The sequence below is a fragment of the Aythya marila genome, assembly GCF_965140915.1.
Source record: "Aythya marila genome assembly, chromosome: 1".
Classification (NCBI taxonomy): Eukaryota; Metazoa; Chordata; class Aves; order Anseriformes; family Anatidae; genus Aythya; species Aythya marila.
This window is the reverse complement of record NC_139042.1, coordinates 68,150,449-68,164,604: the sequence shown is the minus strand read 5'-3', so window position 1 is coordinate 68,164,604 and position 14,156 is coordinate 68,150,449. Positions and strand designations below refer to the sequence as shown.

Here is a 14,156-nt window from a genome sequence, read left to right as displayed (position 1 = left end):
ACATTTATACACACATACATATAAACATGCACATGGTGTTCAAATCTACAACTACACTAGTCATCTCAAGCTCCCTTTGCAGGCAAAAGCAACTGCTGGAATGCCATAGTTAGATTTTTCTATTTGCCTGCACACTCCTGCTGATACAATATGCCTGTGCCTGGCTTCACCCAGTTCTCCATTAAAGCAGGATCTGTCAATGTACTCCTTACAGATATGGCCATAACAAAGAGAAGCTCTGGTGGCTATTCCAGAACTGAAGTTTCCCTTACAAAAACTGTTATGTAATTACATTGTTCAGCTTCACTAGAGCGGTGCTGCATTATGTAAAACCTGCAACAATACATTAAAACAGAGGTCCATCTAGCCCAATATCCTGTTTTTTGACAGTTTTCCTCCAGAAGAGGAAGTCTAAAGAAGAATGCAAAAGCACAAAGGTAAATACACAATGATACTCAGAATAATCTCAGCCTCTACTGATTCACTGCTCACAGAGCTTTCAGGTCACAAGCAGCACGTCTGTGTTAAACAGCCCGTGATACATCTCCTCTTCTGTAAGTCCACTTCTGAACTTGTACTAGACACAAACCCATGAGGTAAGGAGCTCCACAGCCTTGTGTCATGTGAAGTATCTCCTTTTGTTTGTTTTGAATTTGCCAGCTTCATTTATTTAATGTTCCCTTGTTTTTGTATTGGAGGAGAAACCAAATTGCTGTTAATAATGCAACAGTATAATGCCACAGAGAGACAGAGAGATACTACCATCAGAAGAGAATGGTGAACTGCCATTAAGGGCAAGCTTGCATGAATGAATACCTACTTCTCTGCTAGGGTTTGCTGCTCATTGATCCCCACGTTGAAAAGAACAGGCTGAACCCTCAGTAACATGCCACTTTGAATCTCTCGCGGCAGTAAATCAAACAAGGCGCTTGGCAAAGGGATCCTCACATTAAATCCATCACTGCGGGTAAAGAAACAGATATTAGACATACAGATCAAAAAGCAACATTCTGAGAATGGGCTAACATCCAGAATGTAATCCAATTATTAAAAAAATAAGAATCGGTAAAAGCTGAGGACTTAAAAGAACTGCTACAGCTTGGTCCTAGTCAGACAAGCTATTCTACCTCAAATTGACAAAAGCTTATTTTGCTCTTCTCATTAATACTGCAGCTCTCGTACAAGTTTGGTTAAAAAAGTCAATTTTTGTCTTGTCTCTGTCTCATCAAGAGTAAAGTGTCTTTGATTTTAAAGTAATAGAGGCTGGTGATGATGCCTGTGCAAAGAAGGATACATTTTTGGATATGGTAAGTAGTGCTGACATTTCATAGGTGGACAGAGACAATGATAGGAGTGACCCGAGTATAAGTTGAAGGGGGAGCTAACAAAAGCCCTGATGTGGAACCTTGTGATTCAGACCTAGAAGCCTGTTCTTGCTACACACCAGGTTACCTTGGGTCTGCTGAGCTACAGCAAAGAGCACTGTGTATACTTCATCTCCTGGTAAATGTGAGGTACTGCAACTTACCTTTACACACAACGTAAGAGCAGACTCAGGTAAGTCACATTACCTTCCATCTGCTATAGGCTGAGGGATTGCAAGGAAAAAAGTGACTGTGATTTGAGTGCTGTGCACTAACCTAACAGCAGCAGTCCAAGTTCAAGTCCTTGCAGTGCAGCATTCCTATGATCATTTATCTGCTCACAAGACGCTGTCAGCAGCACTCTCAAGTGCAGCATAAACTTTCAAGTATAGCAGAAGAGCTCTGGGAAGTGTACAAGGTAATCAGAATTGCCCTGTCCCACATTTATGTTGGATGGAGGTACAAATCCTGGGGTGTGTTTGAAAGCAAAAAGCCTATTTTCACCTCTTACTGTAAAGCTTCCAATAGTTTGCACCAAAATAAATAAGCACATTTTTTTATTCTCTTCCTATGATAAAATCTCTAAAGCAAAATAATAAGCAAGGCCTGAATCTAGTGGAGACTAGTTTCCTACTGATTTGTGTCCTACGTCTGACAGCAAGTTGTAACTAAAAATCTTCTTGGAACATGATTTTAATGTCAACTGCCATTCCCAAAGGTCTCAGCAATTTCTGTTATGATTGCGCTGCAGTCCTCCTTCAGCTAGTGCACTTTTCATTGCATGTTAACCTAAACTTAATTAAGTTTCTCTTAAAGTCCTTATCTTAGAGAATGCTAGCTGCTTTTCATATGTGGGTGAAGCTGGGCAGAGCTTCAGTGGAGCTCGTCACACCAAACTGTAATCAAGTAAGCCTTATTTCCCCCAGAAATCAGATTCAAAACTAAAAGACTCTAAAGACTCTAAAACACAGAAATATTAAAACACCAATTTCCGTGAGGCAACTGTCCTCACATCCATTCATTCCTGTGAACTGGCTTCCTCTGAGCAAGAGCTCTCCTGCAGGCCCCCATCAGCATCCCCTCAGAAGCCAGTGTGAGGGCAGCTGATAAGCAGGTTGAGCAGCCTGATGGAAGCGAGACTGTTGTAAAAGCTTCCCATCACAATAAAGCTGCAGCAGATCACTCTCAGGCTACAAAAGGATGTGGATGTTTGTTACTTGAGAGAGACTTTTTTTTTTTTTTTAATAAAAAAATGCTTTCAAGCTCAAACTTGAAAATAGCTCTTTTTAGACAAGTGGCCAATACGAGAAGCAGTCTAGTGTTTCACAAGCATCTATATGTTAAATCCTCTTTGGCCATGATAGTTTAGAAACTGACCCTAAGTAGGCCTCAACAGCAGCCCATCAACTGCCTGACACACATTTCATGTCCTACTGTGCTAACGGTGACCCGTTAGTCAATGGCATCCAGTAAAGCACGGACTAACTTATCAACACCAGTGAATTTCAGACGAGATCAGCCTCAAAAGTCAGTCTGAAATCTACAACAGCACAAGTGCTTAAGATGGTAAATCAGCTTCATAACATTTCTCTAAAGTTTTGAGGGGAAAAAAAAAAAAAAAACAAAAACAAGCAAACAAAAAAAAACCAGCATGGTTTCTTGGTTTCTAAGCTTCTTATTCATTTGAATTTCCAGCGTAGTATCAGCACTTTGCCCTTCTGCAGTCCCACCCCACTTTCTGCCGTCCCCATTTTTTCTTACCGATTTCCAGTGATGACTGGCAGCATGTCAGTAGATGTACTTGATGTTGCCTGAGTTACTTTAAAGGTTACATTCCTCAAGTCCATGATTCCCAAACTCATGTCCTCCAGCATTGCCAGCTCCTCACCTAAATCAAGGAGGAAAAAGTGAATTGTAATCACTAGTTGTTATGTACTTTCCCTTTATCGATTTGATCAAGGCTATAGGTCACAGATCTCATGAATTCTGTGGACGCAGAAGCTAGGGAGTCCACGCCTTCGCTGTGGTCTACAGACTGCAGATGATGGCATGATTGACTTTATGAGTCTACCAAGGTTAGAAAACACCAGTTATTTAGCACAGTCCAGGCTACCATCCTTCATGCAGACTGCACACTTATTTTCTTATTTAGACAAAGCTAGTAAGATCTTCCCTGCATTGTCACAGACATGCCATCCTTTGGGTTGGAAATCTGTTTTTGGCATACTGTACTGCAGCACCTTACAAGGTATTCCAGATTTGCTCAGTAAAGTATTCCCTAACTAGAATCCAGATGGCTATTCTGACACAAGAACAGTACTCGTGAAGTACTTTCCCTTTTTGTATTCTCTCTTCAACCTCACATTGTACTGTAGGATTACAAGAGAAAATTACAAAGAAAAATTACAAATATTCAAAAAGCATATTTTGTGCACAGTTTATCCCAGCTTACTGGTATTTTGCTCCATTTCTTTGTTTTAAAAATAATCAAAATGATTTTTTTAAGTGTTGGCCTTAGTATGTCATAAGGCAAGTTCATTTTGTTTTTTAGAAGTAATTCAATTAAAAGTGAAGAATTCGGAGTAGTTAGCAGATTACATACCCCATACATAATCTGGGTTTGCATTTCAATTTTCAAAACGATTGTGTAGCTGAGCTGCAGATTGTACCAACCACTCATGTTCTGCTGTAGCCAATTTAAAGCAGAATTTGCTGACTCAACAGCTGCTATCTCCCATTTGCCCTGTGCCTTTACCATAAGTGCTCAGCAGGCTCTCAAACTGCGCCAGCAAGCCAATGGTGTAAAGTTGTCTTAGAAATCCATCATCATGCAGGCAGTTCCTCAGCTTGATAATGAATCCACAAATGAGAGCTGTCAGCTGTGGGAGAGAAAACAAAGACAAAAAAGGCTCTTCAGCCCCAAATGGAAACAACACTGCACATAAGAAAGAGGTGCCATAAAATCTGTCAGACTGATGCTCTTTTACCTTAAATGACACTCTTTGCAGCTAAAGAGAGACAGCCAACCAACAAAAATCAAAACACTCATAAAAACTGATTTAGGGCACACTGCCTTCATCTCACAAGCTCTTCCAAGGTGGACTTGCTGCTATTTGTTTTCTTGACACGACCACTTGCATTGGAATCTACAACTTATGAATTACAAAAGAGTCTCCTTGGAGAATTGCTTTAGTTACAGATGGAAAAGCAATACTACCAGCTCGAAGCCACAAATATTGAAAGTATGAATAAATGATTTTTTAAAATGATATTTTAAGAAAGCTTAAAAATGTGATGTCTGTTCACATTATGCGAAGATTCAAACTCTGTAGTGCTATGAGATATTCTACACAAGGCCCTTGGACTGATCTAGTACTAAGATCTAAAACCAGTACTCTTTTTAATTCACTCTTTCTGTTAAAAAAGGAATTTCCACAGTGACTTCCAGATGTGATGTACACATATATATGACTTCCAGAATTAAACAGAAGTGACTGAAGTTATATTTATGATGAGTAAACGTATTCAAAGCATTGAGTTAAAAAAAAAAAAAGCTGTGTTATGAAGTGGGCTTTGTGTAGGAAGATTCTCTGAACTTATCTCTACGAGATATTATATTTTGGGCCAACAACAACCCTACCAAACAATGTCCAAGAGATAGGCTGTTTGAAATAAATGAAGGAGATATTAATCTCACAGGGAGTAGACACACTGCAGAAGTGTAGTGGGCAGATGAGGTGTGGAAGGTTTTTTATTACAGACATCTGCTAGTCAGTGACTGACACAAAAGAGACCCCAGCGGGCCCAGTAACAGAACTTTTAGAGAAACCTCAGCACTCATTCCTCCCCACTTCTCTCCTCCTTAAGTACTGCTGGTCCTATTGGTTTTCTTGATGCTGAAAACAACAGAAGGTAACCAAAGGAGTACTTGCAGTTCATGGGATTTTTTTTAAAGCTCTTTCACATCTTACTTTTGGTTTTAGTTTAGTGGCACTGGATGACAAAGGTTGTTTCTGTACACAGGAGAATTTTCAGTATTTCTGTCACAATCTGTTTTGAAATTGGGAATATATATCCCAGGGAACATTTAAGTTTTATATTGCCAAATGCATGTAAGTGACAAATAAGGAGGGGATAGTACAGTCTGTGAGAGGAGATCACAGCATTAAGAACAGATCTGAAAAATTCCAAAAATACCCATCTTTCATATTTCATAAAAACCCAGCACATGTCCTAGTGTAATCAAATCCTGCAAATTTGCTTGCTTACAGTTTGGCAGAAGACAACATCCCTGCGATACTGAAGACTCAGGCAGAGCCCTATTGTTGGGGCACTGTCCTGCATTAATAAAAAGACCATGGCTTTCTTTGCCTTGTCACTCATCATGGCCACGCAGTCTGTGAGTGTTGTCAGCAAGGGATAAAGAGCTTCGCTCCATTCACCTGGTTGAAAGAAAAAAATTAACAGCACTGTAAGTACTTTATTTGAAACAAAAATAACACAACATACATTAAGAAGAAACTTCCCATTGCAAGTAAAAGTTGTTGATAATCCACATGTGGCGCTCATTTTATTTTAGCTGGCTGGCTACTCCCTGATTGTTAATAATTAATCTTACAGAGTGGATATTGCACAGGGAAAACATGGAGAATTTCACTCTCCAAGGCTGTTATGACTTTCCCGGCCATGTAATAGCTCCCAGATTTGTGCCCGCAGAACGGGCCATACAATAGCTGATTTGGAAAGCATAACAGAAAGATGAATATCTATACACACAAGCATATATAGCTGTGTGTACATGTTCATACACACCCTTTCACAGTGCATTCATTGACAGACAGTACGAAGCCCATCACATAACAGATGTGGACATCTGCTTGGCCATTTCTAAGAATGAGACTTCTCCCAGATATTTCTGCCTTTGAACCTTTTGTGGACTCAGGTGTATCAATCAATTGCCTCACCATTTTAAAGATATTTATCTTCAGTCAGGTAAGACAATGCTTCTCTCACTTTGCAGCAAAGGAGCAATAAAGTAAAGAGGTGAAAACTTGTGTAGGTACTCTTTTACACGTGCCCTGTCTGTTGGGAGGCTTTGAAGGCCTACAGCTAGCTAGCAAAAAATACCAAGAACAGTAACTTAGATGGGAGCTAGCCAGATCCTTGAAGTATTTATGAGCTTGACTTGCACTGAAACACATGAAATACGTCCCAGAGTGACTCTGCTCAAGGTCCTACACAGGAAGCAAAGAAATGAAATTGGGTTGCCAACTCTTATTTTAGTACCCCAAACTCTGTGCCATTCATTCTCCCTGAAGGGACTGCTCTGCCTTAAAATATCCAAGAGGCTCAGTTTCTTTTCTTTCCTTCTTTCACCTTTTGTCTCAATCAACTACAAATTTTAAAAACCTACTTCCATGACTGTATGAAATATTACTCAGATACTGTATGAAAATCCATTCTCTCTGCAATATAAAAAGAAAATAGAATGGAATTTTTTCTCTTTTTAGTGTAAAGAACATTGAAAGAGAAGAACATGTCTCTTTTTAAAGCAAAGGACACTACATTTTATATTTTAAAAGCACCACAAACAGCAGATGTGTGACCCCAGCCTGGTAGGTTGTACAAACAAGGCCATGTACAGATCAAAACCTTCATGAATGGATTCAGTTCAAGCCCCTGAAAGGAAGTTATTTGTGATTTTGACTCAACAACCGGACTAAGAGCTAGTAATATATATATACATATATATATATTTATATTTTTTTTTTATAACCAGCCACAAAGGGAACTTTGGAAACTGGCCAACAAAAACATAACTGGCAAGATTAACAGAACTATCCCCTTTGTTATGTGGTAGATAAACTGCACAGCAATACCTACAAACTACACAAAGGGGAAGTTATTTGGCTCTGCTCCACTGCCACAAAGAAAGCAGGAAACATCAAAAGAGCAGGTAAGGAATTACAGCTTTTCTATTCTATTAACAGTTCTTCTCTCAAAATAAAACAGACACCGTAGCATTGGCCTGTAAATAATTATAAAGCAAAGTACAGATGATACTAATAGAGCATTTCTCTTAATACAGTTAAGAGCTTTTGTATAAATGTGTAAGACTTACAGAAGGAACTGAAAAGATCATCTAGCACATCATCATTCCATTGCCTGGATATACATGCATGCATGTAGTTATTAACTCAGTGGAGCTTTAAAATTGTAGCATGCCTGGCAGCACTTCATTCGAAAGATAAGTTTATCTGTGGCAATCACAAAGTATACTGGTGGTATACTGCATGCCTGAAGAGAAAGCAATCTTTAGATGCTTTCTTCTCCCAGCACTCACATGCAATGCAATGGCTCATCTAAGGGAATGAGCAGAAATCATCCATTTCTTGGTTTCAGATACTGGCCATGAAAAAAATAAGTCCTTATCAGTCTACAAAATTCTAAACACTGCTTCACAGAGGTGTCACGTGTTGCTTTTAATTGCTTTGTCAGTGGTAGCTGCCATGAACAGTAAACAAGAATAGAAAGAATTATACTCACAGCCTCAAATCAGGTTGAAATATTTCATTGACAGCATTTAAATAAATTTGAAAGGACTGTAAGTGCCCACTTGGATTCTTCCAACTTTCTTCAGTCTATTGCTCATAATTCACCTCACAAAACTTCCATTATTGAAAGAACATTTTCTATCCAATCAATCAATGGCACCTTTAAACACCACGAGGCACTAATTCTAATGTGAAATCCATTCTGAGATCCGCTCTTATGTTCTTATGACCATTTTAAAACTATTTATACACTCCCTTGTGCAGATCCATATGTAGAATGATTTGGCAACAGGCCTGAAACGATGAAGATTCAACAAGCTGTTATAGATTTAAAACAGACAGAGATCTACCCCAAGCTAGCTGTTGGTATCTCCTGAACACAAACCCCACTTCTTAATCAGAAGTTTCTACTTCATGCTAAAAGCTATTTTGTCTCAAAACTGGCAATAGGCAATCTGACAAGAAGCCCGTCATTTACTTCAGGTGTTTTTTACTGTACATTAAAGAGAAATCTTGCAGTCTCCACTCAGGCAGCTATAACTAAATTCTGCCCAGTAAATAAGGGCCAGATGTGACCCTGTAAATCTTTGCTGTTTTTCCTACGACCACTGCTGATAGAAGTCATACCTCCATGTACACTTTGAAATGTGGCATTATAAAAATAAATAAATAAATAAATAAAATAAGAGGGCTGCTGGGAAAGTCTACAAAGTCACATATTGGAAGTTCACTGACTATACACTGTCCAAAGGAAAGGGATAAGTAATGTTGATGTGATAAGAAATCCTAATACATAAGTCTGTATAAAGCAAATATCTAAAGCAGGTGGGAAAAGTTTTTGCTTTCTTCCACCCCTAAGAGTCTCTCTTCCCCAGAATAACAATAATGTTATTAAAGTAACTGGCCTCCGGAGCCTTGCAAAGATATCTTGAGTCTTTTCATAATAAAAACAAACAAACAAACAACCATCATCTGTAAATCAAAGTACTGGGAACCTGCAGTTGCCCTTAGATTTAGGTCAGGCTTGCAAGGACTCACCTATGCAAAGAATAGTGAAATATTTATTTAATACATTGCTTACTTATTTAATGAATTGATTAGCCCTAATCCAGCAAAGAGTAATTGACAACTCACTTGAGCACAGTCATGTCACATTTGACTTCAGAGGGAAGCAAGCATGAAGTGCTTCACTGCACTGCAGCCTCAGCCACTTATGTTTAAGGTGCAGTTTTGGGTACATCTGGGTACCCAGCTGGGGTAACCTGAGCCCTTTTAATCTTAAAAATAACTCCGTATTCATTTATGTACCACACTCCTATTTTGTGAAAACTAAAAGGATGTTCCAAGAACTAAAAGTTAGTACATAATGAGTTTTATTCATTATAGGCTCTCTGAGGATGAAAATCACACCTGCACAGGTGCTTTATTTCCCATGGGTTTCACTAAACCCAGGAGCCCACGCTGTAACAGGTCGACGACTGAACCTTCACTGAACTCAACTTAAGCCTCTCTGAAATGGGAGAAATTACAGCCATCCAGCTGGGAGACCTTGTAACTGTAACACCAGTGTGCAGAAGCACAATGAGAGGAAAGAAGACTAAAGGCATGAGGAAAATCTTCTAAATTCTGTATTCTGAAACGTTAAATTTGCAGTGCCTGATACTGATAGGTTTGTACCATCGCTCTTCTTGATGGCTCCATGTTCTGTTTGAGTTCTCATTCAGAAAGGCAAGCTCAACAGCACATGTGAAAGGACGTGTCTGAAAGATCCTTAAGATCAGACCTTCACGGACTTCAGTGACATATGGAAAATCATTGTCACCCACATTAGTTTTCTAAAACATGTCAACTGGAGAAACCAAAGTGACCATTAACAAGTGTTCTCCCACACTTGAGAAGTTACCAGATACCTGCTTGCACTATTATATGGGTAAATAATCGCTTCTCACTATCTTTAGGTAGGCCGTGTGATATTGCAGAGCATTACCATTTGAAAATGGTCATTCTTAACAGCAAGGCAGTTGTTCAGTTGTAAATTATGAACAAAAACTTGCAATTTTCGGAAGAAGCAGAAGCCATGAACGCACATACCTGGGCCAGATTCTTCCGGAGCGGGGCTGCAATCTGCACAGAAATGGAGGGGCAACATGCATGATTAAGGAGCAGCAACACAGTCTCAACATAAGCAACTCAAATGCTCAATGCCAGGGTTCTCAAACACTTTCACTGGGTGAACAGGAGCTCAGCAGATACCTGTGGGCCCCGAGGGCTCGGGCTGCCTCCTCCACTCCACTGTTTCTGCTCAGAGAGACCCGAGGATGGGGACTCGGAGGGAAGCCAGTACCTGCTAGCTCAGGAGCTCTCTGTGGATTACCAGCGAGTGCACTGCCAATCCCCAGAGATCCACAGGGCACAATTTGAGAACCACTGGTCTAGTGCAATTACAAAATAAGCTGGCTGAAAGGCTGCTAAACAGAACAGCAAAAGACTAGCAGTAAATTCAATGCACTTAACAGAAAAAGGTGTTAAGGCACCCACACTGCAAGAGTAATAGAGAATTGTTACCATGCTATTTGAGACACATCTCTGTTATACGATTTCTAAGAAAGGTAACACAAAAATTAGATTGTATATTGAGGGCTGAAACCTCACCAGTGAAGCCTGAGTGTGTCACTTCAGTGGGAAGAACAGGCTCTCGGGTAAAAAAAAACACTACAGTGCAATGCAAACAGTAAAAGGGTAATATATACCCTGTATATCCCTGCATTCACAAGAAGTAGTTTATTAAACTGGCAAGATTTAAACTTCCCCTCTTTATATCTAGATTCACTACCCAATGAATTATAAATTCCAAAATAACAACAGATATATCACATTCAATTGTATGCATTATGTATGCATTATGTATGCAATCAGCTGTCCTATACAATTTGGGATAACCTCTCAGTAAATTAAAACTTATATTCATTAAAGATGCTATCTGATCCCATGCAATTTAAGTAATGAATACCTATATCTCTAAATAAAAAAATAAATTAAGAAAAAATATGCAAACAAAACAAACAAAATCCCTTAACTCTTCTTTCTACTATTTCAGGCAGCATTTTCTTTTACAATCATCCATTTATAGAGAGACAATCTAGAGTATTACAATAACATCCTGGTCTCTATCAGTTCTATCTTGATTTGTTGTTTTTTACATTGTTTAAAAAAAATAAATTCTGGCTGCTATCTGCTCAGTGTCATTTATTCAAAACTCAGAATTGCTAACAAAAAAGTGATAGTTCTTTAAATATATGAGAAGGAAAAGCTTTAAAATTTTCTGTTTCTAAACTTAGAGAAAGGATCTTCTTTGTCTCTCAATTTTTCCTGTGATCAGTTGTCGAAAGTGACACAGAAAGGGAATTAGAGGCCAGGTTTGGTGTGGAGTCAATGCAAAACTTTATTTATTTATTATTTCATAGGAACCTGTTCCTCTGTCAAAAATACTGACTATTGACTAGGAACAAAATCTGATGAGAATGTGATCGAGAACTTGGCTCCCTCTGGCCTTACAGTAAACTTCCCATTTACAATTTGAATTCCTCATTAAGACCAGGTACCTAAGAAACAGGATTCCCTCTCCAGGATTTTTTACATTCACTCAACAGTCAGACTTTAGGTTTAGCCCTTATGCTTTGGTAGCACTGGGAAACAGCACCGAGCCCCTTAGCTTTAAAGTCTGATGCACTTTTTGACTTAATTTGCCTTTCCCAGGTTCTGTGGATTAAATGGGAAGATTTTTTCCCCCATTTTGGAGGCACAGAAGGGAAAGGTTACAGAAACTTTTGGCACAAAGGAAACCTTTGGTAGGTAAATGCAGCCAATTCCACTTTTATATTGCATAGGTGTCAGGATCCTGAATAGATGTAAGACCAACTGTAAATGTTGAGTAAATGGAAAGAAAATGATTATTCTGCTTTCAACATAGAATTGACTTGGGAAAAGCTTCTGATATCACCCACAACAGATATTTCCTTCTTTTTTTTTTTTTTTTTTTTTAATATTAACAATGAAAAAGTGGTAATCATTGATATAAGGTACCGATAAAACTTTTATATAAATACATATAAAACTTCATATAAACTAGCCAGCAAATAAAAGCATTTAAAGGTATCAAACTGCTAGAACAAATTTAGTCAAAGATTAATAGAGAACACATTCTGAAACAAGAGCCAACTCTCCTATTATGCTCTCCTTTATAATACACAAAAATGTCAGTCTAATCTAGAAAAATATGGTCATTTAAAATACTAAGCAAAACATACATTAACATGTAACAAGAGCTTTACAAAGATACTTAAACATTTATTTTAACTTTCTTCTTGTTTTCTTTTTCTTAAAGGTATTGCCTTCTAACTTTCCTGCAACATTACCAATGGAATGGACGTGAAGTCACAGACAGACACTGAGGGACAAAGGGCCATCAAACGTAAGACAAAACAGAAGGAAATGAAAACACAAACCAATCTTGCTAGAGCTTAATTTGGCATACCTGCTCTATTAAGTGGTCATATCATAGTGACCACATGTAATGAATGTGAGAGTAAATCAAAGAAGTACATATATGAATGAAATAATTTTGAAATTTAATGCAAGGCTGCCTTAAACTGATAAGAGTCTCTCTCATTCGCATGTTCATGGTAATATGCAACTTCTTTCAATATAGCATCCACTTTACCTCAATTTTTGTTAGGATTATTCTACTGAGAACTTGCACTGTCAATTCTTACTTTCCAGCTACATGAAGTCTAATTAATAGAGTCCTTCAGTGCTACAGCTTTTGGTAATTTAGATTAAACTCCAGTAGGTTCATGCAAGTTGAGTTCAGTCTAAATGGGACTACTTGGCTCCCCTCCTACACTTTGGCTGTTCAGCTGGGATGATTCATGTTGCAGTAGTATTTGCACTTTTCTCATGTTTTCCTCAATCTTTTATAAAGGTTCACCATTTTAAGCTTGGATTGCTGCAAAGAAGCTGAAGCCAAGAGGAAAGCTACACACGCTAACCCAAACCTCTGCTTTACTAGCTTAAGACACCCAAATGTCACTGTCATCAGTAGGAGATTTAGCGATGATTTCAGTGGGATCACAATTTCAAAGCAAGTTACAGGCTTAGCAGCTCCATGTACGCCACCAGCCCTCTCTGCCTGATGTCAGTGCCTAACAACACCACCGAACTAAAAACACATGGAAGGATGTAACAGAGGCGTAGGAATGATGCCAGAGCACAGCGAGAGAGCAGCAGTGAGAAGCAGTGTCTGGCATACGCACTTGTCTTTGTGAGAGAATGGCATGCACAGGATGGTGTGGATGATGGTGGTGGTGAGGATGATGATGGTGGTGGTGAGGATGATGAGCTCTCATTTAAATCTTCTGGATTTATCCAGTAGGCACGAGTGTCACGATTACCTTTCTTACTAGTACAGCTGATGTCGCACTGGAAAACATCTTCACAGCTGTCACTTTGCAATCGCTCTTTCTGGAGAAGTTTGTCCACTCTCTGTATAATACACTCCAGACTTTTGTCAACATTCAACCAAACTTTCTCCTTAAAAGAAAACATTCCTTTCTCAATTTAAAAAGAAGAGACATTAGGTAACAAATCCCTTGGCAATATATTTCCTCCAATGATTTCAGTCCCAATTCCTCTACAAAGTTTCCTCTGGGCTATCATGCTTACATTTGTGCACACAAAAGCTCTGTATATGTAAATAGTGTATGCGAGCAAGTCAGCAACATGTAGTAAAATCAATGAGTGGTAAATTGCAAAACTATTTTCAAAGTAAATTTGCTGAACAATTTTAAGTGCCTCTTCCTTCACCATTTATTCGCGTTTCCAGTTGGCACTATTGTTTATTCTTTAGACTCTAATGTTTGACTAGGAAATGCCTAATCACTTTTGCTGACAAATGTTTACATTTCTCCTTTAAAGTTGTATTTCCGTAAGGCCCAGAGCAATTAAAATTCAGTGACAGCCTTTCCTCCCTTCAAAAGGCTAGCAGAAGCTGACGTACTCCATTCCTTTCAAAGCTACAGTAAGATAGAAAAAAACCCCTGGCATTCCCTTATAAACATGGATGAGCCCAAAAGCTAGATAAATGCAGAAAATATTTTAAAATCATTTTAGAAATTTGGTTGAAGAAGGGAATATCCCTGTTAAGTCAGATAAAGTGGGTGTGTCTGCTCTATGTTTTAAA

At 38.7% G+C, this 14,156-nt stretch overlaps 1 protein-coding gene across 12 annotated transcripts in view; it reads right to left on the bottom strand.

The window, feature by feature from the left end:
- The window catches only part of INPP4A (inositol polyphosphate-4-phosphatase type I A), a 110,127-nt gene that overhangs the window by 13,554 nt on the left and 82,417 nt on the right, over positions 1-14,156 (bottom strand). For 7 of the 12 annotated variants that reach the window (XM_082776801.1, XM_082776797.1, XM_082776804.1 and 4 more), the window contains 6 exons: positions 13,231-13,507; positions 10,010-10,042; positions 5,634-5,806; positions 4,120-4,243; positions 3,126-3,252; positions 821-961 (listed from right to left, as the gene is read on the bottom strand). In XM_082776801.1, the coding sequence (XP_082632927.1) occupies positions 821-961; positions 3,126-3,252; positions 4,120-4,243; positions 5,634-5,806; positions 10,010-10,042; positions 13,231-13,507 (875 nt within the window). The remainder of the gene's footprint in view (positions 1-820; positions 962-3,125; positions 3,253-4,119; positions 4,244-5,633; positions 5,807-10,009; positions 10,043-13,230; positions 13,508-14,156) is intronic. The other 5 variants (XM_082776807.1, XM_082776798.1, XM_082776799.1 and 2 more) reach the window with 2 other exon arrangements.